The sequence below is a fragment of the Mus musculus genome, chromosome 6 (genome assembly GCF_000001635.26).
Source record: "Mus musculus strain C57BL/6J chromosome 6, GRCm38.p6 C57BL/6J".
Classification (NCBI taxonomy): Eukaryota; Metazoa; Chordata; class Mammalia; order Rodentia; family Muridae; genus Mus; species Mus musculus.
In genome coordinates, this window is record NC_000072.6 from 87228213 (window position 1) to 87255944 (window position 27732).

The window sequence follows — 27732 nt, forward strand, 5'->3', positions numbered from 1 at the left end:
GGGGACAGAGGGAAGAATGTGTTTGCTTTGGGGACTCGGGTGATATGATTTGTGTCAGTCCCAGATGAGATCTTCTTTACAATTAAAAAAAAATTAGACTCATTTGTGTGTAGTTTCTGTGTGGGATGGGTGGTGTGGTGTATGTGGTATGTGCTGTGTATTGGGGTGTGTGTGTGTAGTATGGTATGATGTATGTGTGGTGTGGTGGTGTGTGTTGTGTATGTGTGTTGTGTCTGTGTGTGCTATGAATGTTTGTAGTGTGTATGTTTGTGTGTGGTGTGTATGTGTGTGTGTCTGTGTGTGTGAGTGTGTGTGTCTGTGTGAGTGTGTGATTGTGGTGGTGGTGGTGGTGGTGGTGTGTGGGTGTGTGTGTGTGTGTGTGTATGTGTGTGTGTGTAGGTGGAGGGCAACTCTGAGGAGCCGGTTCTTTCCTTCTATGGCAATGACTCTTGGGGACGGAACTTTGGTTCTTAGACTTGGTGGCAAGTACCTTTAGCCACTGAGCCATTTCTAAATAAGATCCTGAGGAGAAAGTCACCTGAGAGCCCAGGACAATGTGATTTATGGCAGTGTGACTATAAGTTGCCAATATTGTCTGAGCTGGGCCAAGCATCTCCCACTGGGTCATGGCCTAGCCTGCTGATTTTGTGTTTAAATTGTGGTCAGTTAGCTTAGGAGCCTCAGGAGGAAGGTCTCAGGCTCTACTCTTGATCCAATTTCCCACATTGTTACCCTCCTCTTTCTTCTCCTCATTCTTTCCATGTTTCCTCCCACTGATCCAGCTTCTGGATCCTCTACGTTGTGCATCCCATGTTGTCAGCTCGCCATCATAGCTGGTTACTAACCCAGAAGTCAGCCTACGCTTCAGCCCTCTGGCTTAGCCTGGGCCACCAGGAGCAGGTGTGAGTGGGCACACTGGCCGTCCTCTAAGGCCTGTGCACCTGTGGCACACACACACACACACACGCACGCACGCACGCACGCACGCACGCACGCACGCACACACACACACACACACACACACACACACACTGCCTCAGGCTCTTATTCAACAACTGGGCTCATTAAATATACAGTTTACACAAGCTTATATCGGATGTTGGGACACCTCAAAGCTTAAGTTGTCAAAGTAGAAAGGGGGAGAGACCGAGAAACAGAAGACTAGGAAAAGCAAAGCTAAACTAGGGCAAAGGCTGAGGCCTGGCACGGGAGGCCCTGGCTTCTGACCCTCTGACTGGAAGACAAGGATCCTAATGAAATATGGCAGTCACAAATTACCTTAAGGCCACACAGCCTCAGCACTCGGGGGGGGGGGGGGGGAGGAGGGAGAGGTCACAGCAATTTGACAGATTTTAGTTGGAGAAATGGGAGAGTAAAGTATAAACTATAATAATTCATAACACTCCTTATGAGAAGGGAGGAGACTGGGCAGGGTGGGTGGGCAGTGACCCCAGTGTGCATTGCTCTCTCAGTCCGCTGTGTGAGTGACCTCGGCCTGTGCAGCCCAGCCTGTGGCCACACTAGCTTTGGCTCGTCTTCCCATCTAACCTCTCCAGCGAGAACACAGCTCTGAGGATACCTGCCTGTTTCTCTTCTTTCACATCTGCTATGCTCAACTAATAGTTGCCCTGTTGCTACGCAAGTCTTGTCTTATTATTTTTGTCTTGCTTGCTTTAAAGATTTACTTTGCTATTTGTTTATGTGTATGTACATGTGTCTGCATGTGTTCGTGTGCTTTGGGGTACCCATGGAGGACAGAAGAGGGCAGATTTCCTGAGGCTGGAGTTATGAGTAGTTATGAACTGACTGATATGGGTGAAGGGAATAGAACTCTAGTCCTCTAAAGAGCAAGTGCTCCCAACAGCTGAGTATCCTCCCAGCCCTGCCCCTTAAAAAACAGTATTTTAGGTTTTTTACTATTTTGTTGTTTGATCTTTCAAGTTTTATGCTGAGGTGACCTATAACTTTTTTTTCTTATGCAAACACTTAAGACTAGGAATTTCCCTCTGAGGGCCACTTTGGCTGCACTCTAAGTTTTGGCATGTGGTGTGTCTCAGTAATTGAGCAGTTCCGAGTGTTCCTTAGCTCACATTGGCTCATATATTACTCTGATGTGTGGTTTGAATTTGGAAGCATGCAAGATTTTAAAAATTGGTTGATAACTTAATCTGCTATGGATATTTAATGTTTTCATTCCAGAACAAGAATGTGGTCTGTATGACGCAGACCCTTAGGCGGGCGGCAGAGGGGAAGTGACTAAGCAGAAGGTTTTAAAGTGCATTTTATTTAATTAAAAAAAAATTTTTTTTTTTGCTTTTACAATAGACGAATAGAAAACTATCCTACTGGATTTCAGTCACTCACTCTAGGATGCTTCATTATTTTATGGGCCACTAAAGAAAACCTTTGCCCATTAAATCATGGTGCTTTATTGATTGACAGAGTCACCTTAATGTCAGAGATGTTAAAATGTGTGTGAGGGGAACAGTGTGTGTCTTCTACCTAAAGTGATGCGTTTCTGATCACTTAGCCTCTCATCCCAGACAGCCCTACAGTCCAATCACTAGTTGGGACTTTGTTCTGGATCTATAATCTGTCAGCAGTCTTTTTTTTTTAACTGCATTATTCAAACCACTTATATTTTTTATCAGTTTTTGGATAGTTGACCTATTAATGATTACTGAGAGATGCACATAAATCTCCTCTGAACAAAAGATAGTGGGTTTATAAAATCCCTCAGTCATCCTTTCAGATTTGCTTTCTATGTGTCATGGGTGTGCCACTGCATGTAGATCAGAATCATGTAACTAATGGCTCCTATGCTAGTCTTCATGACAGCAATACTTTGTCATTGTATCCTCCTCCTTCTCCTCTCTCTTCTCCTCCTCTTCTTCCTCCTCCTCTTCCTTTTTTTGCTGAAAGGTTTAAGCTACCCTCTATTAAATAGCTACACTAGTTTTCTTTTTGCTCAACATAACTTTCCTCAAATTTTCATTTCCACCTTTGTTTATCTTTGTGTTTTATGGAATGTGTGTGTTATTGCAAACGGCAGAGAGTTGAGTGGTTTGACTGTCCAAGCTGTCATTCTGTGTTTCCTGATGGCTGAGCATGTCCCAGTACATCCACTCTGTTTATAGACTATTGGGTTCAACTTGTAGTTCTACCGTTCGCCATGGGGTATCTCAGTATCTCAGCATTTTCCAAAGCATAGTTTCAGAAAACCATTTTTCCCCCCTCTCATCAACTCTCAAAACAAGGAAATTTCAAACTCAGGGCAAACATTCTTTAAAATACTTAGAGATAAAATATTGAAGAGTCGATCACTCAACTATCCAAGAAAAATAAACCAGCAGGAGTCCTTCAAAACATCTTAAAATATATTTTTATGCATCTGAGGGTTATCAAAATAGAGGCATTGGCAAGCTCCTTCTATTTCAGTTTGTAAGCAGTATTTGAGATCCAAGCTCTCGACTCTCGTGTTCCTGTGGTTCTCTGCGCTCGCTGGTGATGGTGCACCAGACCACAGGTATATTATTAAAGTAACTTAAAAACAAAACAAAACAAAACAGAACATCGCTTAACCAAGCAAGCTTTGAATTTTGTGTGGCTCTTGGGATGGTCCAGTGAGAAGTGTCACCTTGCAGGTGGCATAACTGGAAACCAAGAAGGTGTGATTCAAGCAGTCCTGCTGAAACGTGAGCTCACTTGAAGGGGTGGAGGTTGGCTGACCTGCATCTCACAGGGGAGCCCCCTCCAACATCAGCAACAAAGGTCTCTCAAATTTATTTCCGAAATGCCCAAGCCAAACTTATCCATTACACTCTGGAGGGCTGAGTTTACCCTTCGAAGCTCACATGCACGTAGATCCTCAGTTACAGACTCTTTAAGCTGTGGAAGGAAACTGTACAGTTTTGCCAGCCCAGTCACCGATCTGATGCCAAATCTCTGCCAAGCTGCCAGCTACCTGTGCTTGAGTAGAACTGGGTTAGAGACCTCCTGCACCTAAATCAGGCAATGACAGATGCTTTTTTAAAAGCCAGCCAGCAGCTGCCTCTCATCCGTTCAATCCTTGCATCTCCACACCTGCTTTAGAAGGGCCCTTTCTCTCTGTGCCAGATGCTCCATATTTGATGCCCCTGTGTGCAGTTTACTGAAAGGCAGGGCACACTTCCACTGCCATGCCCTGTACATGCTGTCTATGGCTTCCCTTTGCCCAGACTCCACATTCTGTCACAGAATACCTCTCAAGGCACGCCCCCTGCACTCCCTTCCCCCACCTATGCCATCCTTCCAGTGCAGAGCTCCCGCTACTCATCCACATGATATGAGGTTTAAGGAGAGGGGTGGGCATGGGAGAGAGCTGGGCAAGAGGTGAAGTGTTCTGCTGTAGAAATCTGTAGGGGAGGCCAGAGCTTGTGCCCTGGTCTTACCTTCTTTGGCATTTATAAGGGCCTCCTTCCTGCGGGGGGGTTTGAGTTTTACTCATAGGCAAGCTGTCTGTGTGTTCTGACGTGTTCTCTTAGTGTTTCTGGAACAAGCTGTCTGGCTTGGCTTTGCAGGAAGGGCCACTGAGAGGCTGGACAGGAACCCCAGATGCTAGTCTTTAGGATGAAGGGGGGGATTTTGCAGGTCCTATGACCTATTGTACCCCAAACTGTACAATCTTTACCTTTAGGGTGTCTTTCCCACCGGAGCATTTGTGTCATAGCTTCGGAGGGCAAGGGCTGGCTATTGTTCCCAGAGTCTCACTCTGACCACCTGCCCACAGTACTGGTTTTCCACACAGTGGTCCTAATACGATATCACTGGTTCTGTTTGCTATGATGGCCTCTTCCCTGGGTTAAGTTCCCTCACAGGATGCTCTGTGTTGGTAGCTGCAGTATGGATTATTCATCACGAAGATAGACTTTGATGAATGTTTTGATTGATAGACTGTTTACTTGACCTTGGAAAACAGAAGGAAAAATGTCTTCTCTGATTTGCACTCTGAAGAGCGCACCAGCCTTTTTTTATTATGTTGGAAGACAAGCTTGCCTCTCAGCCCAGGCTGCTGGACTCACTCCCTACCCAGCTGGCTGGTGAAACTGAAGAACTTTTGGCAATGGTGGCTATGCCAGGCATCTGTTTACCTAGAGAGCTGTCTGACCGTGAAACCAACCACATCTGTGTGTTCCCAAGTTCCTTTAAATCTATTGGTAACAGATCTGAATCGACAGAGGCAGTGAGCCTGGGTGGTGGCACTGGGCAGAACTCCTCAGGTGATGCTGCGTGGTGGTCCCTGCCCTTTCTGTAGCCCATACGGGCAGCCAGTGTGGCCTCTGATTGGCACACCCCTCTGTAATCAGCCTCAGCAAGACAGATCGTCTCTCTCTCAGGCCAATTCCTATAGTTATATCAGTGAGAGGGTTCTAAAAGGGACACACGGTATATAGGCTTTGCATGGAAGGCAGTGGGGTTCAGACATGAATGGATGAGGTGTGAATCAAGAAAAGAACTACTTCTTTCTCTCTCTCTCTCTCTCTCTCTCTCTTTCTTTTTTTTTTTTTTTTTTTTGAGACAGGGTTTCTCTGTATAGCCCTGGCTGCCCTGGAACTCACTTTGCAGACCAGGCTGGCCTCAAACTCAGAAATCTACCTGCCTCTGCCTCCCAAGTGCTGGGATTAAAGGCATGTGCCACCACACCCGGCTGAGAAGAACTATTTCTTAAATGGATTTTAGTGACTTTTCTCTTTTTAAATTTAGGTGGCTATGAAGGTAAGGATCTTTTCTGGTAAAGATTTACGTGGCTAGCTTGTTAAAGATGTAGATTCCTGGGCTAATTCTGATTCTTAGAGTTTTCCAGCCATTGTACTACGGACACTCTGAGACAGATAATTCTTTACAGGGGTCGAGGTATTGAAGATCTTTCCCAGTCTCTCTCTCTCCGACACACACACACACATACACAAATATATATATTTATAGAAAAAAATACCAAGATTTATGAAGAACGGTCTGGACTCAGGATGAAATGATGAAGAATTTGGGGGAGTGCCCACCAGATGCCTCTGCAAATTGAGGCACTTGCTACCAATCCTGTCCACCTGAGTTTGATCTTGGGACATATATGGTAGAAGGGGAGAACTGTCTCTTACATATCCCCCCCCCACATTAATATGTAACTATAATAAAAATAATTTAAAAAGAAACATTAATAAAAATTCATGGAGAACCAGCTGGGAGCTGGGACATATCCATAGAAAGGAAGCAGAGATCCAGTGCCTAAAGGTGAACTGTAGCATAGTCACCTGTGGTATGAACTGTAGCACAGGCACCTGTGGTGTGAACTGTAGCACAGCCACCTGTGGTGTGAACCTGTGGTGTGAACTGTAGCACAGCCACCTGTGGTGTGAACTGTAGCATAGCCACCTGTGGTGTGAAGTGTAGCATAGTCACCTGTGGTGTGAACTGTAGCACAGCCACCTGTGGTGTGAACTGTAGCACAGCCACCTGTGGTGTGAACTGTAGCACAGCCACCCGTGGTGTGAACTGTAGCATAGCTACCTATAGTGTAAACTTTAGCATAGCCACCTGTGGAGTGAAGTGTAGCATAGCCACCTGTGGTGTGAAGTGTAGCATAGTCACCTGTGGTGTGAACTGTAGCACAGCCACCTGTGGTGTGAACTGTAGCACAGCCACCTGTGGTGTGAACTGTAGCACAGCCACCCGTGGTATGAACTGTAGCATAGCTACCTATAGTGTAAACTTTAGCATAGCCACCTGTGGAGTGAAGTGTAGCATAGCCACCTGCGGTGTGAACTGTGTAGCACAGCCACCTGTAGTATGAAGTATAGCATAGCCACCTGTGGTGTGAACTGTAGCACAGCCACCTGTGGTGCCACTACTGGAGGGGACACAGATGTCACCTGCATGGCAGGGATTTCAAAGGTAGCAGAAGCATGCCTGACCTAACAAACTCGGCTTTCCCATGCTTCCAGAAGCCTGACTATTGGCCTAAGGCTACTGCTTACTTTATTCTGAGTGCTAATGCACCCAGGAAACATTTTTATACCAAAGGAGCAACGGAAGACCAGAAGACTGCAGCCCAGCCTTGGTTGACTTATCAGTAAACTGAATTTATTGCTTTCCTGCCCCCTGGTTACCCTGGAAACAACATCTTCAAAGATTTTCCACCCTTATCCTAGCAGTCAGACTTATTATGCCCTAAGAGGAGCCTCTTTATAGGGTAGGCATGTAGCTGCCATGGGAGATGTGCAACAGATCCTGTAAGGGGCAGAGAGCTATGTCAATAAACCAACGAGGCCATCATTCATTGATAGAGAGCTATGCCTTCTAGTCCCTGTAAGTACTTACCATTCCTTCAATTAGGGCCATGTAATATGAGGTCTGAGAACAGCTAGATTGCCTGCTCTCCACAGTGGTGGGATGGCTTTTTGTTTATTTTTTTAAAAACATACTCTCATATAGTATATAATGGCCTTGAACTCACAATGTAGCTGAGAATGATGTTGAAGCCCAGTTCTAGGGCCTCAGACTCCAGGGCTAGAACAGCAGGTGTGCATCACCATGCCTGACTTTGGAGCTAGGGCTTCTCACTCAATAGCCTGAATTAATCCCTCCATTATTCCGTAACCACAGTACATCATGCCTACAATACTCAGGGTTCCTTGCTTTGATGCCTCATGCTGGAGTCATTGAATTTTTATCTTCATTCAAAAAAAATTTTATCTGACCAATGACATCACATGTTTTTAAAAAAAATTATTGGTTTTTTTTTTTGGCTAGGCTTATTTTCACATAAATTAGGGAGAAAATAGAAGCGCATTCTCTGTTTATTTCGTGGTTAATTAGACTTAGAGCCTTAGGTAGAACCTTATGTTCCCTTCCTTTCTTTGAAGATTGTGATTTTTTACAATCCTGCAAGAAATGTAAACAAACCCTCACCAGGCGCTCTCAGTTAACCCGCAGTGAGAGTCTGGTGCCATGTCACTTACTGCGTGACAGAACCAAGGGTGGGTACACGTCACGTCCCGGAGAGGAGCAGTTGTAAAGTTGAGAAATGGCCTCAATCAAAAGGCAGCAGGCTTGGAAACAGATGTGATTCGCAGATCTGCAGGGGTCCTGAGCCCTTGCAAAGGCTGCCCTCCTCTGGGCAGAGCCTCTGCTCATTATGTCCCTGCACTTATCGGATATTTTTTTTTTTTAAAGATCACTTTGTGGCATTACCTCCTCCACAGACAGTTTATGGCTCTTTCTGGCCCCCTCCTCTCTGAAATCTTACAGACTTTACACCTGATTCAGGCAACCCGTTCTCTCTGAATACATCCGTGTGTGGGCATGACAGAGCCCAGAGGATACCCGCTGGTGCCATTTCTCAGGTGCTGTCTGCTTCACTCTTTTTGAAAGTGCTTCTCATCCGAGGCACCTGGAACTCTCTAAGTAGGCCAAGCTGGCTGGTGAGTGAGCCAAGGATCTGCCTGTCCCAATCTCTGCACACTGGAGTGTGCACTACCATGCCTGGCTATTTTTTTAGGTGGGTTGAGATCAAACTCAGGCACTGACGGAGTGAGCTATCTCCAGCCTCCCTGTTCTTTAGACATCCTTCAGCCTGGTGGGCCCCTTCCGTCAACAGCAACTTTGCAGATTGTTAACAGGACACTGGATATTCAGTAGCTGTTTAAGAAAATTGGTTGAACAACTTCCCGAATTTTGTCCTCTTTGGGTAAAACATGATAGACTTGTAAAATACCTATTTAAAGGAAGATAATCTTCAATGAAAGCTCCTCAAGGCCCTAAACTGGACTTGCTTTGTACTGAACCAAATCAGAGACGGCTCTCATCCCGAGGCTATAGTCTGGGAAGGAAAGGGTGCAGGCCGGGCAGCCCAGCCTGCGTGTGTTGGAAACCCTGGGGAAAGGGGGTTGAGTATTGACACTCTCTATAGCCAGGCAGCTCTGCAACCTTTACCCTGAGTATAGGAATCTTTTCGTGCTTAAGTGGAAAAAAATCTCTGTCTTGTAAATCTGCATGGAATTTCTACTTCTGGCCAGGGCAGCAGTTTTTCACCGTGGCTCTTGGACACACTTGGGACACACTTGTCCACATGGGCACTGAATAAAGTGAGAAAAGTCTTAGCTTCATATTTTAAAATGAGTTTTGCTTCCAGGTGATGGGCTGGGCAGGCTGGGACTGGCACAGACAGGACTAACCCTTTGCTTAGGCCCCGGGGAGCCTTTCTAATCTAAAAACCACATCCTCTGGACAAACACTAGCCTGAGACTTCAAGTCACCTCTGGATGACCACGCCTTCCACCTTCCACAGAACCTCTGCTTTGCCCCAGGAAGTTTCAGTGTTTAATTAGAGTTTCTGCTTGGGACCTGACGGGGAGTAGAGCTCTGTGTTTGAGCTGGGAGGGTTTTTTTGCCATCTTCTTTGTCTCCTAACCACTGAAGTGTGGCTGAGTGATAGTGTGTATACCATGGTTGTGTCTTTTCATCAGGGTCCCTCCGTTACTCTGGGACCCAGGTTAGGGGACCTGATTCTCTAGAGAGAATCAGTTAGTTCAAACTGTATGTGTAACTGAGGTTGACATTGAATTGAAGATCCTACTGCCTAAGCCTCCAATGGGCTGGGCTTACAGGCATGCACTGTCACATCCAGCTCCCTCAAAAGTTTTGTTTAAGCCTCCATTATAAAACACTTATTGAGTGCTGATTAACTGCCAGGCCTTCTGCATGGTGCAGAGAGCATTTGTGTAATGCTCCTACTAGTGCCAGCAAAGCAAACTCTTAGTGTCTTCTTTTTCTTGGTTAGGAAAGAGAAGTACAGGAGAGATGAATAACCCAGACATGGCTATACAAACAGTAACCAGCAAAGTGATGTCCTAATTTCTCCTCACCCCCAGGTCTCCTCCTCTTCCTGATTTCTTCCTGCCAACTTGTGGTCATGCCATCCACAAGCTCTGGCCTTTGGGGATGTCTCAAGTTCTATATCCAATGTTTTAGGAGACTCCTCAGCCACTGGTTCAACACAGAACCTTTTTCCATAGCCAAGCTGCTCCTATCATTTGCCATCTGCCCACAGAGTGAGCTTTCAAATGCAAGTTAGATCTTGCAGCTCTCCTCCTCCAAAGCCCACGTGCTCACATCCTCCATCCTCGGCCACCCCACTGACTGTGGCTTCCTCATCTAGCCCACAGCTACCCTTCTCACTCCACCTCAGATGCCTCGGGGTCTTAACATTAGGGATTTGGGGTTTGGAAACTTCCACCCTCCTCACCCCTTCTATGGTCCCATAGCTAACTTCCTCACTATCCAGGGCTCTACTCAGATGACCCCTGTTTACACTGGAGCCCACTCACTGAGGTACCAAACCCTCTCATTTAGTTTTTCCCTATCACATAGATTATTTTTTAATACAGTGCAGAATCATTCCTTATGTTTACTGTTCACTCTGTAGCCTCCATCCTCTGTCTACTGGTGCGTCCTAAGTGCCCAGGAGGGAATATCTTGTGATCAATGACTTTGTTAAGTAGGTGAATGAATGGGCTTGTATATCAATTCTTAGGGTGGCAATAATTTTCTTATAGACTAATAGAATAAATATTCTGTAATTTCTTATAGAATAATAGAATAATGTCAAGTGTAAAGGAATGTATTGGGAGATGATTTTAATCAAGAGTCTGTTGAACAGGAGACTTGGTATCATAATCAGACAGAGGTCATTTGAGGAGGAAATGGAGGCTGGAGTGAGATACAGTGGGAATTACTTAAACTCTGCAGCACGTTGGTTGGTAAGGCTACCCTTTCCTCTTCAGAGACACCAATTTATGTTTGTAGCCTTGTATTTTCATATCCCAAGCTTGGTCCAAAGACTGTTCACTTTCCAACCTCCCTTGCCCTTATGGACCCAAGAGTAGTAACTTTTTGTCTATGGTGTGGTCAGACATTCGGGTCCACGCTGCTGGAGCACTAGGAGACTGGAAGGACTCTAGACCCAAGGTCTTAGGTTTGGGTATGTTAATCATTTCCTGTAGGTTGACTGGTTCTAAAAGAGTCAGCTCCCAAGTTCCAGTAGAAGGCATTTTGCTGCCCCCGCACAGCTATCAAATTTGGTAGTGTAATGCTCAGATAGCCAGAAAGGATGGTTGACCAGATGTCCGAGCAAAGACCATTTCTAAGTAGTGACACTCCTCTATGACAACCTTAGTCATTTTGGTCAAGTGAACATTTCCCTTCGTCTAGTCCAGTTACACCGGCTTATTACCACACAGGATGGAGAATGCTTATAAGGAGGTATTAGGAAGGAAAGGCACGTCCACCATGAAACTTGGCTTCCTGTGCATTTATAGCGTAAAACAGTTTTGCTTTGTTTGGCTTCAGGACACAACTGCTATCTCTCATCTACCCATGACAATGCTAAGGACATGATACCAATTACTAAAGAGTTCTAGCCACATGCTTCTCAATGGCTAACCAGGAAAGACCTTTGTAAATACACCCACTGAGCACCCCCATTGCAAGGAAGAGCTAGAGGAGAACAAGCACTCAGTTAGCAAAAAAAATATCCAAATAAAGGTGGTGCTACAAATACCCCGATTACGGGATGGATTCTTTAGATGAGTGAGCAGAGCCCCAGCTGCCCAGATAGGCTGAGCTCTGAGACAGTGACCCTGGTTAGAAGGGACTTCATAGGCCAGGTGTTCCCAGTTGAGTCCTCCTTTCCCTGAATCACCTTCTCAGAATGCCTTGGGATCACCAACATGAGGCTCATGCTTGGCCACCGTATCGTGAGGTGAAGCTGCCAAGCACATACACTCCCTCTTTTTTAAGCATATATTTTTGATTTACTGGCATCACATTTTAAAACAAAACAGTTTCTGAGGTGACTTTAGGGGTAGTCAGAAATGAAAACTTCCTGACAGGAGGGATCCCTGTGGTAGGAGCCAGCAGAGGCTGTTTTGTGTCATCAGGGCAAGGCCCCTTCAGCCTCTCTCTGCCCTCATCAGTTTTGTTTTCCCCTAGGGCACTGGTTCTCAGCCTTCCTAACACTGCGACCCTTTAGTACAGTTCCTTATGTATGGTGACCCCCACTGAAAATTATTTTCGTTGCTACTTTATAACAGAAATTTTGGTACTGTTATGAACGGTAATGCAAATATCTGTGTTTGCCGATGGTCTTAGGTGACCCCTGTGAAAGAGCTGTTTGACTCCCAAAGGGGTTGCGACCCACAGGTTGAGAACTGCTGCCCTCAATTATTTCCACAATCATATAAACAAGTTTCCATGTTCCCATCCTTAAATAATAGATTCTCTATAAATCTATACCTTCCTTTAGCTGGGACCCATTTCCTGCTTCCTTAAAAAACAAAACAAAACAAGCAAACAAAAAAACCCCAAAGCTCTTTAAGACATGTTTTCTATGTTACCTAATGCCTTCCTGTCTACCCTCTCATGGTGTATCTGGCCCAGGGGCTCACCCTTACTATAGACATTTGAATCATCTGAACAGGCCAGGACAGCCAGAGCTCCTCCTCAACATCAGAAACAGAGAACCTGGCACAGCGAGCGTCACTGGTACACTTCACAGAAAAGCACACCCTGACCCAGCTGGTACCAGGGCTCAGTGGACAGAACAAAGAACCAGAAGACATTTCACGGTAGATGTTGGGGAAGCCTGGGATTTGGGAAGAGCAGTTGAAACAATAATGGCACTGAGCTGGAAGGTTCTGACTTACACAGTGTGTGGTGGTGATGATGACAGAACTGGAGATGAAGGACAGGCCGTCGTTCATGCTGACCTGCAGTGCAGCTTTCCTGCAATGACAGAGAACGGGATACACTTAGCCTGGTGTGCTGTGAAGAACAGGTGGAGAGCCGGGCAGAACTTGCTTACTTCCAGTAGCAGTCTCAGGGCCACACACCCGTGGCATCCAAGAGATGCTAAGGTGTCCTCACTTGATGTGTGAAGGCAGGACATTAACTTTGCATTACAGGGACAAGTAGAGCCTGCCTTTATTTAACCTTTGTTATACCTCATGATAAGATAAAGCTCCTTCCTTCCTTCCTTCCTTCCTTCCTTCCTTCCTTCCTTCCCCCTCTCTCTTTTTCTCTCTCTTACATTTTTCCTTTTTTTTTTTTTTCAAGACAGGGTTTCACTGTGTAGCCCTGGCTGTCCTGGAACTCACTCACTCTGTAGACCAGGCTGGCCTCGAACTCAGAAATCTGCCTGCCTCTGCCTCCTGAGTGCTGGGAGTAAAGGCGTGCACCACTAAAACCTGATAGATAAAAGCATTTTAAGAGCCATCCAAGTCAGTAGGGATAAACTGGACAAACTGTAAGCCGCATGCTCAGTTCTTCCTAATGTGGACTCAGTGGTCTAGTGGGGCAGTTTTGTGGCTCCGTTAGGCTCCTGGAGGTACAGCTGTGGACAGTCTGGGTTGTCTTCTCCTGGCTTCTGTCTATTAGGTCTCTCATCATGCTATATAATTGTGGGCTGGGTAGCAGGCCCTAGCGTCACAGGCTGACTGTAGACACTCAGTCAGTCAGAGGTCTCAGTGGGAACAAACGATGAAAGGAGACTAGATGAACAACTTTAGTGTTTTCCCCGGAGGCCAGGCATGGTTCTGGGGAGGTTCTTTTTTGTTCTGTAATCATCTGGGCTCACTGGGCCCTATAGAGTCCTGTTGTAACCCAGGGTGCTGACTCTGCTGACATCTCCGGAGCTCTTATTTTGATGGTACTGTGAGATGGTTCCTGTATGTGAGCTCAGGGAATGTAGGTGAATGACTGAGACTCTGAGGAGGACTGGGGATGGGGTGGGGGTGGGGGTGGGGGTGGTGACGGCCATGAGCCAGCCACAGCGATTACTTTGCCTTTCTGAGTCTCTTTGCTTTGAAGGAACAGATAACACTTTCCAGGACACGGATGATGACAGGGTGAGGTAATGCTGTGAGAACTTTCTAGAAATGTGGTTGGGACTGAGTCAGCAGACTCAGGCTTGAACTCAGGCTCTTCCACTGGCTGCGCTGTGACCCCGAGTGAGTTGTTCAAATCCTTTTAACTACCCTGAGTGGGGGGTCTCATTCACTGGAAACAACAGAGGATGAAGAGCAAGTCAAACCGCCTGGTGCCTGGTTTGCTATACCTTTGGCACCATGGTCATCGGCAGAATCTAGAGAAAGCCCCATAATGATAGTGAAGAAATATATCGCTCTCTATCCTCCCTGCCTCTTCCTGTCTGGCTGTAGGACTCTGTGGCTGATGAAAACTTACATGCCAACTTCTTTCAAGATTGGTGCTGGGCACAGCAAATAAGTGTCTTCCACAGCAAAGGGCTTCTCATCTGTAAAAAAGGAAGTCACAAGGTTATGGTTTCCAATTCCGAATCTTTGGAGATCGTCAACCAAGTCCAGAGGGACAGGAATGAAAATAGAGGACCGTGTGAAGGAAAACCTCCTCTTGCCTTGGGTTATGGTTGGAATATAAAATGTCCCCCGAGGGTTTACTGTTGAAACCAAGTTCCATGCTGGCGGAGGCGGGAGGTGAGGTGAAGGAATCACTGATCACTGGGGGGTGGGGGGGGTTGGGGGGGCACTGCTGCTCTTTTAGTAGTTCGTTCTCTCTCTCTCTCTCTCTCTCTCTCTCTCTCTCTCTCTCTCTCTCTCTCCACTTCCTCTCTTTCTCTCGGGCTGCTATGAGCTGAGGAACTTTCTTCCATCACATGCTTCCAATTTGATCATCTGAAACTTGTAAGAACTGATGCCCCTCTTTGTTTACGTTGGTCTTTCTCAGAGCAGCAGAAAGCTGATATAGTTCCCCCCGATGTGCACACACACATGGCAGCACCCTAACCCATGTGGTAGCAGCCACTAGAAGAGAATTCAGGGCTCACTTTCTGATGCTGGTGTCCTGGTCCCATGTCCATCTAATCCTTGTACCAACATAGTTTGAGTTTGCTTTTCTGTAAGGAATAGCTAAGGAGGGGCTCTAAGGAGATTCACATCTACATCCAGTTTGGGAGAGCCCATCCTCATGGAGAAAATGCTCTGTCAAACACAAACAAGTACAGCAAATATCCCTGGGTTGCAGAAGGCAGGCAGCTTTGTCAGGTCTCATGAAAATCCAATAAGAGTTGTACCTGGGAAGTGGCAGCTTCAGTGGGGTTTGTCATGAGCACCCAGCAGACACAAGTGTGCCTTAGGGTAGGTCATCTGTAGTAGAGACAGCTAGTTAAGTATTTGTGTGCAAGCATGAGGACCCAAGTTCGAATCCTGAGCATCTTTCTAGCTAGGCAGGGTGGTAGGCACTTGAAATCCTAGCATCGAGGAGGCAGAGACAGGCAAATCCCAGGCAGGCTAGCTGAATCACTGCTTCCTTCCTGGGTAGCATGTGGGTAGGTGTCGCAAAGTCTGGATGCCCAACAAATAACCTGCTAGTCACTTTGACAGCTCTGCTAGTGACAGCCTTAGGAGCTAAGGGAGGAAGGAAGGTGTGTGTGTGTGTGTGTGTGTGTGTGTGTGTGTGTGTGTGAGAGAGAGAGAGAGAGAGAGAGAGAGAGAGAGAGAGAGAGACTGTTTCTGTGTGGAGACCAGAGGTCGACATCAGATGTCTTCTGTGCTTCTCCATCTTAGTTTTTGAGATGGGTTTTCTCACTGACCCTGGGTCTTCCTGATCCAGTTAGGCTGTCTGGACAGAAGCCATAGTTATCCTCCTGGCTTCGCCTCCTCAGTGTTGGGATTGATTACAGGCCCATGTTGCTTTGCTCAGTTATTGTTTGTTCCTTTATCGGTGCTAGGGGTTCAAACTCAGGTCCTCACCCTTCTGGGGATCACTTTACCAACGGAACCATCTTTCCACCCCAGGATCATTTTTCAGATGAAAATGGAGGTTCAGAAAGACCAAGTGCCATCTTAGCTACATAGTGATACAAGCAAGCCAGGCCCAGACCCAAACTCTGCAGTGTCCTGTCATCACGGAGAGACTTCCTGCTCCAGGGAAGCCTGGGGGAGGGAATAAGCCAAACCCTGCCCAGCATGGCTGACTGGATCTTGTATTTATTTCCTTGTGGCTGTGGTTTACCCACAGCTCTTGTGTACAGTACCTGTGGTGCAGCCCCACCCACAGACCCCCAGGCAGCCACAGGGTGGCCCCAGAAGGCCTGTGACTCCAGGCTCCATGCTGTGGTTTGAGCTGGAGGGCTTCTGAGGTGGCTGCAGGCAGGCACTGGCTCCTGTCTCATCCCTCTGTCCTAGCTAACAAGGGGTGGGAGGCAGGCAGAGGCCTGGGCAGAGGGACATTTCTCATTTTCCTTTTTTTTTGTCTTCCTTTCCTGTTCGGAAGGCCAAATATTTCTGGGGCAAAGCAGGATGGAGAACGGTGGCGGCTTGGGGGTACAGCTCTGATGTCCCCGAGATTGAACCCAGGCTGGGAGGCTGTGGGTTCACTTACAGAGCTGGCATTTTTGCCTCTCAGAGGGGCTGTCTGGTTTGGAACCTGTTTTCACTTTACCACAAAAATGAGTGGCTTTTTCTTCCTCTCTCTTTAACAAAGGCAGGCCATTTGGTTTCCATAACTCAGATCATCCGAGTCCTTCCTGGAATGGCCACTTGGGAAGCAGGGTCCAGGGACTTCCTCCTTCACCACAGAGGGGCCCCGTGCCTAGTTTGGGGGCCATGTCAGCCCCCCTCCCCATTGCAGCCTCTGCCAATGCCAGTGTGTTGTGCTGTTTATGGGGCCGTAATCCACTCTGAGGACAATGAGGCCCTGCTTCCCTGCTCACTGGGTGGCCATTTCACTTCACAGCTCCCTGGCACGGCATGGAATAGAAAAGGGTAATGGAGACCAGGAGGCTGGAGCAGCCTGCTCTGTCTTGTTCACAACCAGGGAGAAAATTAGAGGGGTAGGAGTTGAAGATCAGATTATTATTTCTTCTTCTTCTTCTTCTTCTTCTTCTTCTTCTTCTTCTTCTTCTTCTTCTTCTTCTTCTTCTTCTTCTTCTTCAATGAATGTGAAATGCATGTATTTCAGAATTCTAAGAACGCCTATGACATATTAATCTAAATCCTTTGTCTATAGGGGTCTGATAATCAGAAAGAAGTTTGACTTAAATCAGGATTTGAGAACTAATGGGTGTCATTACAGATTGAACATAATCTGGGACCTGGTATCCTGGAAGCTGACTACAGGTGTGAAGAGAATGGAAGAGACCAGCTCTGACAGTTTCAGGTTCAAATCCCAGGTTTGGCTCTGACTAGTGTGTAACTGGGGTCAGGTTCATCTACGAATTGTGGCTATGATATCATTGGGCTGTTGTGTGTAAATAGGAATGAATGAAAGCACAAAGTATGGCATTTAAGACTCAATAAGAACCCAGGAAGAGTCCCCTCACTTTATTACAGTGGCACCTGAGCCTTTAAAATCCACTTCAAATGTGAAGACCACAGTTTTCAAGATGTTTTAGTGCTTATTAATATTGTTCAGCCTTACTGACATCATTTAGACACCAGGAGTTTTGGTGTGTGTGCATGTGTGTGTAGATAAATATATATGCATAAGGGTTCATCCATCCTTTATATACAGATAAACACATTTATGCTGATATTGCTGAGCACTATATAGCCATAGTCTTACAAGATGCTCCCACACCCATTGGGAAGGGAGAGACTATGGTACTACAGGTGGGTGCTCACCAATGCTCATTCTCCCACATGTCAGTTACTTGAGTTACTGCTACAGTATAAAAAGAGCCAGAGCTAGAATTCAAATCCATGTTTTGTTGAAATGATCAAGACCTTGAATAGGCAAAGCTGGACCCCAGCAGTGAGCATACCACCCAGGGCAGATGATCAAGAGTCCCAGCCCTGTGGTAGGCCTGGAGAATCTCCCTGGAGGCCCTGCTTTAAGGGCCATGAACTAAGAATCTTGAACCACACTGAAATGAGCCCAGTCCCAGGTTTCTAAACCCAAGAACATAACATTCCTCAGCTTGGGGAAGAAGTTCCCAGAATTCTTCCTTATAGTTTGGTGACTATGGATTTGGGATAAAAACAAGATTAAAATTCATTTGTCAACCCAAACACCAATCAGCGGGTTCTTTTTAAGACTGATTAAATAATTCAAATACTTTCCAAGTCTTGGCAACCTTTTCTTGATATAAATATGTATTTCTGGCAAGAAAAAAAGCAAAACAGAAAAATAGCTCCTAGTCCTTATCTAAGCCTACAAGAATTGGTTAAGCCCCTGAGGGTTTACATGCCTGCTCCGCAATTTGCATGAGTTAGAAGAACTGAGGAGTTCTGATGGAGTTCGATGATGTTGCTCTCAGAGCCCCCTGGGGTCTAGGGCATGTTGTCACGGCTTGATATGACAATGCTCACGTCATGAAGAGCTGAGCACAGCTCTGCCACACGTGGGAATACAGCCCTGGGCTAAGCTTTTGCCCTGTTCACCACTTTTCTAGAGTTCTTTTCTAGAAGATGGCGACCATACTCAGGTTTTGAATCGGAATGGGAATTATTATGAAAAGCTTAGCATTTGGTAAACACTCAACATGTTAACTGTAGTAGTAAGGCAGAGTGCTGCCAGGTTCATAGTCTGTGAAACACAAGGTGAGAGTGTTCTAGACTGAGGTGCTCTCATCATGTACCCACCACGCTACATCAGGACCACTGTGTATGTGTGTGTGTGTGTGTGTGTGTGTGTGTGTGTGTGTGTGCACATATATGAGATCCACTTCCAAATAGGGTTTTGGAACACACATATATGGTGCAGTGGTTCTCGAGTGGGGGCATATGCCCCGTAAGGGGACAGATGGAAACATCCAAGACAAGATGATGAATGAGATGGACATCTCCACAAGAATCATCATCTCCAAACATCAGCACTGTTGGGGGTCTGATGCGGCTCAAGATCTGTCTTCAGTCCACAGAAGCAGGGCTACAGGCATCCTTTTAGATCTCAGAGCTCCCTGGCTTGTTATTCCAATGTTCAGAAACTTCAGAATTGTTAAAGATACTGAGTAGAGGAGAGGGAATATGTCTGGGTAGAAGGACGAAGGATGTTTCAGGTTCTCACATAGGCTAGGTGGGGCCCAGGCCTTCCTAGTGGCCGATGGCATAGCACCTGTGCTATCCTCCTTGGTGAAGCTTCATCATAGAAATGTGGCTCCCATAGGCACTGTACTGCTATCAAGGTCATGACCTGATAGGGTAGGGAAGCTGTAGAGTCTAGGCGCCTGATACACAAACATCCACACGGGTCTGGGTTGAGGGAAGTTACAGCAGGAAATGAAGAGGGTTGTCTGGGTCACTGCATTTATAGGGAGGGATGTGTGTTAAGATCACACCACTGCCCCGGAGGAGAAGAAGCAAGAGAGTAAGCCTCGTGTCCTAGGCAAGGGTCAGATGCCTAGCTGGTCTTAGATCCCCACTGATCTTATACACAAGGGTTGATCTCCATAGCTCACACATCACTGTTCAAACTTTCCTGTCAGAATATCTCTTCTGAATTCTCAGGATGAAATCTCATTTTTATCTATTACAAAAGTAACATGTGCAGTGTAAAAATTCTGAGTTGATGAAACTCTTCAAGTATTTGGTAATCATAATTTCCAGTGATAAACTCTCTCTCTCTCTCTCTCTCTCTCTCTCTCTCTCTCTCTCTCTCTCTCTCTGTGTGTGTGTGTGTGTGTATGTGTATGTGTGTGTGTGTATGTGACAAGCTCTTCCCACACACCCCAGCCAAGCCTTATACTCACGGATAGCTCAGGCTGTGCTTTCCATATTGGCCTCCTGAGTGCTAGGGTTACTAAGGGTGTGCACCGGCACGCCCAGCTGATACACATCACAGAGGCCTTCGGGTATACTATTTCATTCTCTGTGTAATATTTTTATAGAATTGGGATCACACTACACATAACTTTGTGGGCCTTGGCATTCACATCTCTCTGCAGTTATTAGAGAAGCTTTGGGGATGGCAAGAAAACAAAATGAAGGTGATGGGGCCTAGTGCTCTTACAAATCATTTTTTCCTCTCTATAAATCCACACCAAAAAAAGTCTTGACTGTTGACATTTGTAAAACATACAAATTATCCTCTCAGCAAAGCTTCAGCCTTTTAAAATGTTGTAATCCCGAGGTCCAAATCACTGCAGCACTGCAAACAGCTGTAATTTGCTAAGAGTAAATATGCTTTTCAAAACCTCGTTTTTCCCCCACCAGCAACAATTCAGGATTCATGCACAAGGCATGTGCCTTGTGACACACAACTCTTCTGGCTGTGCACAATTAGATTTGGAAGCTCTTTACTTTTGGAGTTGCGACTAAGAGGCAAGCCTACCCCCAAAGCCCAAAGTCATGACCACAGGTCACAGCGAGCTCTGGAGGATGAAATCTTCACAGAAACCCAGAGGAGAGAGGAAGTCCCTATCCTCACCCCCGTGCCACAGCGCATGGCACGTGCTGCCCTGGAATGCAAGCTGGGGCCCAAACTGAAATGCACAGGGTGTGAGCCACGGGCGCTCTTTATTGCTTCTGCTCAGCAGACCCAACCTAACCTTTCCCAAAGAATGCTGAGTAAGGAGTTAAACAGCACAGAATTACAACCTGCCTGGGGCTCCTAGGGTCTAGCTGTGCTCAGGACCTTCTCTAGGATCATCCTATGAAAACCACAAAGAAGCAGGGCTGTACCAAGCCCCATCCCATCACTATATACATACAGGCACTGTCCATGAAGAACAAGCCACCTGGTGCAGAGGTAGAGGGGGAGCTTAGCTTCCCACACAGAATAAAAGGGTAAGGGTGGAGGCAGGCTGCGGGGGTGGGGTGGGTATGGGGTTCAAGCAAGTTTGCCTTGGTACTGTGTATGAAGAAGACCGTTTTGTGCCTGAGTCCACACAGGGCTTACTACCATTTCCTCTTGAGGCCATTGAACACTTGATAGCCCCCAACATCAAGTCTGATTGCACATGGGCTCTTGCAGATAATTCTGTCAAGCTGTCTCTGTAAAAGTCTCTGTGGAGGCAAACTTCCAAACCCACGTTCCCATGGTGGATTACAACCTGTCTGCTGATTGTTTAAAAATGAGTGATATGAGCAGTAGCCTACTCTTTCCAGGAGCCACTTTGAAACTAGGACCAAACCTGTGCTCCCTCTGAAAGCCAGGGCAATGGAGATGCATCCATAGTAAAGGGGAGGTCGCAGGGCTCAAGCGAAAGGAACCAACCAGGAAAGCAGGAAGGAGAGATGTCGTGGTGTGACCACACTGCTAGCTAACGGAAAATGATGCTCTAAACCCTGGGAGCTGCCTTCCCTGGACTGGGGTTCAGGACTCCCCTCTCCGATGTGCGATATCAGACAAGTGATCCAATCCCTTTGAGGCAGGTGCACAGCAGTCACCTGAGCACTGGAGCTGGGGCTTTGGGATCCTGAGGGAGAGAGGTGGTCCAAAGCCTTGGAGTAAGATCACCCAAGCCTAAGTTGCTACCAGGCCATCTACTGGCCTCTGACACTCCGTTTATCCGAGTTGTTTCCTTATCAGCAAAAATGAGGGCACAGATAACTCTTCCCTCTCCGTGTGGCTTTGGTGAAAACGAGGTGACCTGTAGGAGAGATGTCACAGAAGGGCATGTGGGCAGCACAGGGACAAGCTAGGCGCTCAGCCATCGGAAGCTGCTACCTCTTAGATGAAGCTTCCTGGGGAAGAATCAAGACCCCACAGGCTCCTTGTGTCTCTCCACTCTGAAGCACACAGTGACATTCTCATAGGAGATCAGCGCTTCAGGGATTCAAGCAAATTTCGCGCAGTGCCTTTGACCAGCACGCTTGATGCTCTAACTCACGCTTGAAACGGCTATGTTGGGAAGTTTCAGGTTTCCTCTTCCTTTTCCATTTCCCTCTACCTACTGTGGCAGATGCATTGATAATTACCCATGGGTACCAGCAGCAGCCCTGGCTCCCAGACGTTTCCTAAGATGAAATGTATAGTTTCTGGATAATAAGACAAAGTTTAGACAAACAAACACCCTGGACCATTCATATTCAAATGAGTTTCCCCCCCTTTTGGAAAGCTGAGCCTCTTTGGGGGGAATTTTCAAAATTGCCCATTTGGGAAAGTATCTTCCAAGGTTCCTGGCCAGGCGTGGCGACGCATGCCTTTAATCCCAGCACTTGGGAGGCAGAGGCAGGCAGATTTCTGAGTTCGAGGCCAGCCTGGTCTATAAAATGAGTTCCAGGACAGCTAGGACTATACAGAGAAACCCTGTCTTGAAAAACCATAAAACAAAACAGAACAGAACAAAACAAAACAAAACAAAACAAAACAAAACAAAAAACAAAGGTTACGGAGTCCCATCCTTTGGGAATGTACGAAAAGTAAGCCATGGCAGGCCTGTTAGATAGGAGATCAAGCTGGGAAGGAACATTCATAGAAAAGCAAAGCGTGGCTGTAGGAGTCTACAGCGAGGATAAAAAGCCAGTGTCTTTGCTTCTAGTCCTCCTTACACAGCACAAGAGCGGTCTGGCGTGTGTCTTATTATCACATAGTAAACTGTCTGTTTCTTTATTTACTGTGCATAAAATGGGTCATTTCTCAGCTCATACCCCAGTGTCCGCATTTCAGCATTTTAATCTCTAAGCAAGTGGGTTTCCAATTGGAAGCAGGCCTTCTCTTGGCACAAAACACACTGAATACTGAAGTCAGAGAATGTGCCAGGATAAACTGATAACATTTGTGGTATTTCCAAGGTATGTTCTTGGCCAGAAGGGACTTCAGTCTGGCAATTGGAAAGCCAACTGACTGCTAAATTTAATATGTAGACTAGGCCTAAATAATTATAAAAGAACTTAAATTGAACTTAATAACTTTAGTGAATTCTTTTCTAATAGCAGGGCAAGTGCATTTGTAGTCATCTTAGAAAAACAGACAGGAAGAAGAAAATATAAATTTACTGTAGTCTTATGCAGGGGTGGCTGTTTCAAGTTTGCTCTTGACCGTGTGAAGAGAAACAGTACCAAACACTGCTTTTATGTACTGCTTGTAACTTTGTTTTAACACAGGATGTAACATTCCCACAGCACTCTCCTACAATATTAGGATTTATGAAGGGTGACTTGTGTTTTGCATGTGGCTCACCCACCAAGAAACAGTTACGCTCTTCTTTAAATGCTCCCTGGCCCCTCTTCTTTCTTCCTTTACTAGAAGTAGCAGAATAAGCGGCCATGTTACCATGTCTGTTGACCAGTGGTTCTCAACCTCCCTAGCACTGCGACCCTTTAATACAGATCCTCATGTGGTGCTGACCCCCAACCGGAACATTATTTTCGTTGCTACTTTGTAACTGTGACTTTGCTACTGCTAATCTCACTCTCTGAGACTCTTCTCTGAGAAGCCCACACCTATGCTTCCAATACATCTTAGTTTCTTCTCTCTTTCTCTCAACTCTCCTGCTTGTGTCTATATGAAGAAATCCTTACTAAATCCCAACTCTACTTCATAAATGTTGAGGCAGTAGACTCATTTTAAGAACTGCTTTCTAAGCTATCTGATGGTGTCTTACTGATCATGCATAAAAACATTGTTCATCTGTGTCTTTGCCAATTCTGGGCACTGGTTTTTTGTTACATTCCCCCGGGTTGCTATGGCAAAATCAACGATTGGAGCTGGCTGTGGTGGTGCCGGCCCGTAATCACAGTACTCGAGAGGCCAATAAACATGGGCACAATCTCTCTTTGATTTCCCTTTGGTTTTGTTCTTTCCTCTTGCATGGCCATGGCCACACTGGGATTCATGAGCACTGCTTTTCACACTGGGCACTCTCTCTGGGGTTAGGGAGCACTGTTTTCTTGTAAAGTCCCTTTTCATCTATTTCCCCTGTTCTTTTTACTTTTGGAAACAGTTTTATTATTTGTGTGCCCATGTGGGTGTGGGTGTCAGTTCTCTTTCTCCACTGTGGATCCAGGGCTTAAACTCTGGTTGTCAACCTTTTGGACCTGTATTATATATATTATAAATATTTTTCCTTATTTCTTTTTCCTTTTGATTTTTGTTGGGGCTGGTAAGAAGAGAATTTGAAAACATGTGCTTACACCATCAAGTCTTTCCCCTTAGAGCTTAGTCCTTTTTTAGTTTAACATTTTTATCTCCTAGATAATTAGGCAAACATTTACTTTTCTAGAAATCTTATATTTTCATGTTCGCATTAAAGTTTTCAGTTCATCTGGAATTTGTTTAACTGTAAAGTGCAAGATAAAAATCAACTATAATCATTTCTCTAAGCAGTTAGCCAGCTGTGCCAGCACCGCTGAGCTAAATGGTCACTTAATTTAACACTAAGTTCATAGTGGAGTTTGGCTCTGTTTGGGCTCTGTGCTATTGCTGTTTGCCCATTATACCAGGCACACACTGTTTAATGACCTTTTTTTTTTTTCCTTTTCTCTTCTAAAGTCAGCTCAGGCAGGTTTCTGCATTTTACTTGGCTAATTTTACAGTTTATTCTTCCATATAAATTTTAAAATTATTGTTCTAACTTAAAAAGCTCCCATGGGAATGTCCACTAGGATTGTATTAAAAAGTAAATATTAAATTTAAAGCCAGTAACATCTTTACAAGACTCTGTTACTTCTCTGTTTAGTGACAGCAACATGTCACTGGTAATATTGAAGTAACACCTGTAGCCAGGAGTGGGCAGCTGTTGGTGGCTATGCTGTGAGTCCTACCTGACACACTAAGCCTCTTAACAACCTATGACATAGACACTCCTGTCACGAGCGCTTCCCGGAGAAAAACCAAGGCACAGAATGTTGTATAATACGTTACAGTAACAGCTGGAGGCGATGGAGCCGGTCCTCTTTCCCAGATATCGCGCTATGCCTGGGGTCTAGACCATGTATCAATTCTCACTTTCTTTATATTCCCATAAGGTTTTTTTCTTATGTCACTAATATGTCTTCACAAATTGTTCTCAATAGTTTTTGTTTGTCATTATATTTTTCCCAGAATATTTTTATTTTAAAAAGATTATTTATTTATTTATTTATTTATTTATTTATTGTGTGTGTGTGTGTGTGTGTGTGTGTGTGTGTGTGTTTGATTCCCTGGAGCTAGAGTTACAGATGGTTGTGAGCTGCCTGATGTAGGTGCTGGGAACTGAACTCGTCCTCTGGAAGAATAGACTGTGCTCTTAACTTCTGAGCCATCCCTCTAATTCTCTAGGACTATATTTTAAATAGTTACCATTGAATTCTGGGCAAAGGTATTGGTAAAAAGTTGAGGTTTTATAGCTGGGGGTAGTGAACACAGAAGAGAACAATGATAAATAAAATGTCACAATAAAACCCATCAATTGTATGTTAACTAAAAAAAGTAATTGAGAATTGAAAAATAAGGGAGGGGCTCATTGCGAAACATCCAGTTAACAGCCCCCTTATTGTCTAGCAACATTGTCTAGCAGAGACTGTGACTCTAGTTCCTAGGCATGAACGATCATCCCAAAGTACCTGAAGGTGCTGATGCTGTCTTCAGTTCTCTTGGGTCTTTAATGATGTCATGTCACTGTATAATGGGGCAGAGATGACCGTGTGGAGCTATGAACACTTAAATAAAACTGAGTGAAATTAAAATTGAATTTCTTAATCACACAGCCAGGTTTCTAGTTCCAACAGCTACCTGTGGCATGCTGGGACCACACTGGCTGGCTTCCTTGAACACTCCTTCCTTGAACTTCCTTGCATGATGGCCATGCTAGAACCATCAGCTCACTATTACAGAGGAGTGAGAATGCCTCACTGTTTCCTTTCCAACTTTAAAGTGAATGCCTTTCATGGTGTTTTGGTCTTAGAATGACATTGAGTTTAAATCTGCACTTGGAGACGAGTGTCACTGTGTTAAGGCACTTTTGCTTTTCGAGCACCACCGGTTTTGCTGTGTGACAAGCAAATTCCCTCTGAGATGGAGTCCCTCTGTCTCCTGCAGCCCTCAAGGCTGTGCTGGAAGTGGACTGAGTTTGCTGTTCAAGCTGCTGCCCTGCTCCAGTGGCATGTATTTCTCTGAGTGAATGAGGGGCGGGCTGGCCACAGGTGGTGCCCAAGGGCATACCAGGAAAGGAAGAACAAAGGGATGAGACATCAGAGTTCACAGATCAACTGGCAAGTGCAGGGCTGTCCCGGGTCTTGTCCCCTCCGAACACGATCCCTAACCCCTAGGGTTTGCCCTCACAGAAGGCCAGTTCAAAAGCTCACTGTTTTGGGATGAAAAAATCAAATCCTCCGAGAGTTTCTGCCTTTCCTTGAGACTGGGGATTTACAGTGACTTTGGAAGCAGCTTCTACATTGTGGACAATGAAAAATGGTTTCAAACAGCACACACATTTTGGACACACAAGAGCAGTCCCAATGTTAAATAAAACTAACTGAATGCTTTCAATGTTTGATATTATCCCAAGCCAGAGATTCCAGATGTCTATGAGGAAGCCGCTGCTTGTGTCTAAACACAATTAAGAGGGTTTCAAGGTGTCAAGGAGAGAAAAAAAGGTGTGTCCTTCAGTTTTCCTAACTTAAAAATAGCGTTAGACCCCCTGTCTTCTGGGGCCACAAGGAGAAGACCCAGAGTGGGCGGTGAGCTGCGTGTGGGTGTGGTCTGCCTTCCTTCCCTCCTAAGCCTCTGGGCTGCCAAGCAGAAAGGATTGAAGCCCAGGAGCACCCAGTGTGATGGAAACTACAGCCCCCTGTGGCTGCTGTTTATCACTGCAGACAGAAGTCAGGAATTGTCCCTGTGATGGACGCCAGATGCAAATAATAACCAGGCTCCCAGCATCTGCCCTTCTGGAACCAGACCTCCCTCCATCTCTCCTGGACAGCCACTGAGTCACACGTCTTTAAATTCAGATCTTGCCTGCTGCAAACGCCTCCCCGAGGTTCCATTGTTATGATGATCTGTTTTCCCTCATAAGATACATTAGGTTTACTTCCATTTTCCTGACTTTATGTGAGGAATTCATTACAATGAGAGTTTCTTGGCTACTCCCAGCAAAAAACCTTCCAGATTGAAAAAGTCCCAGAGTCCACACATGCGAGTCCAGGATTCTGGTTTTTGCTTTATTCAGGATTAATCTGTTTAGACCATCTTGTTTTCATTCTTCCTCTAGAGTCTCCAGTGCTTTGTTGAGAAGCCTTGAGCTCCACAGGCCCTAACTAAGCTGGGTCTGCACGGGTGGTGAAGTACTTAGGCCACAGGAGGGAAGCAGGCACTCACTGCCTCCTTAGGGCTGGTTCAGTGCTGGGGATACAGAGGGACAACTCATGCCAAGCCTCATCTTGCTCCCCAAGATGGGCAACCTTGTTTTGTACCTACCCAGGAGGGGTCCAGATTCAGGTCAGAATCAAGAACGTCAATAGACCAGTTCCCCCACCACCACCACCACCACCACCACGTCATTAGCACTGAACAGGTCTCTGAAGGCCCCTGTAAGAGGCTGTGCTGGGAAACCTCCCATCCCCCACCCCCAGTGTCATATAAATGACATTGCTGGCAAGCCCCCCCCCCCCACACACACACACCAGCGACACCAGGACTTACTGAGCGTGACTGAGTCATTGATTTTGAAGCTGCAGAGGACCCTGTCCACATTGCGGGCATGTCGGAAGCCATTTCCTCTTACGACCACTTGAAAGGACTCTGAAAAGAGGAACCACAGCACATGTTACATGACCATCGCCTGTAAACTCGCTGTCTGCCCGC

At 45.9% G+C, this 27732-nt stretch overlaps 1 protein-coding gene and 1 long non-coding RNA gene across 4 annotated transcripts in view; one reads left to right on the plus strand and one right to left on the minus strand.

Annotated features, from left to right (window-relative positions):
* Antxr1 (anthrax toxin receptor 1) overlaps positions 1-27732 on the minus strand; it is a 201957-nt gene that overhangs the window by 94360 nt on the left and 79865 nt on the right. For both annotated transcript variants that reach the window (NM_054041.2, XM_006506564.2), the window contains exons 10-12: positions 27571-27669; positions 14275-14344; positions 12738-12816 (exon numbers count right to left, since the gene is read on the minus strand). In NM_054041.2, the coding sequence (NP_473382.1) occupies positions 12738-12816; positions 14275-14344; positions 27571-27669 (248 nt within the window). The remainder of the gene's footprint in view (positions 1-12737; positions 12817-14274; positions 14345-27570; positions 27670-27732) is intronic.
* The window catches only part of Gm38851, a 44317-nt gene that overhangs the window by 5082 nt on the left and 11503 nt on the right, over positions 1-27732 (plus strand). The gene's annotated exons all lie outside the window — the stretch shown is intronic.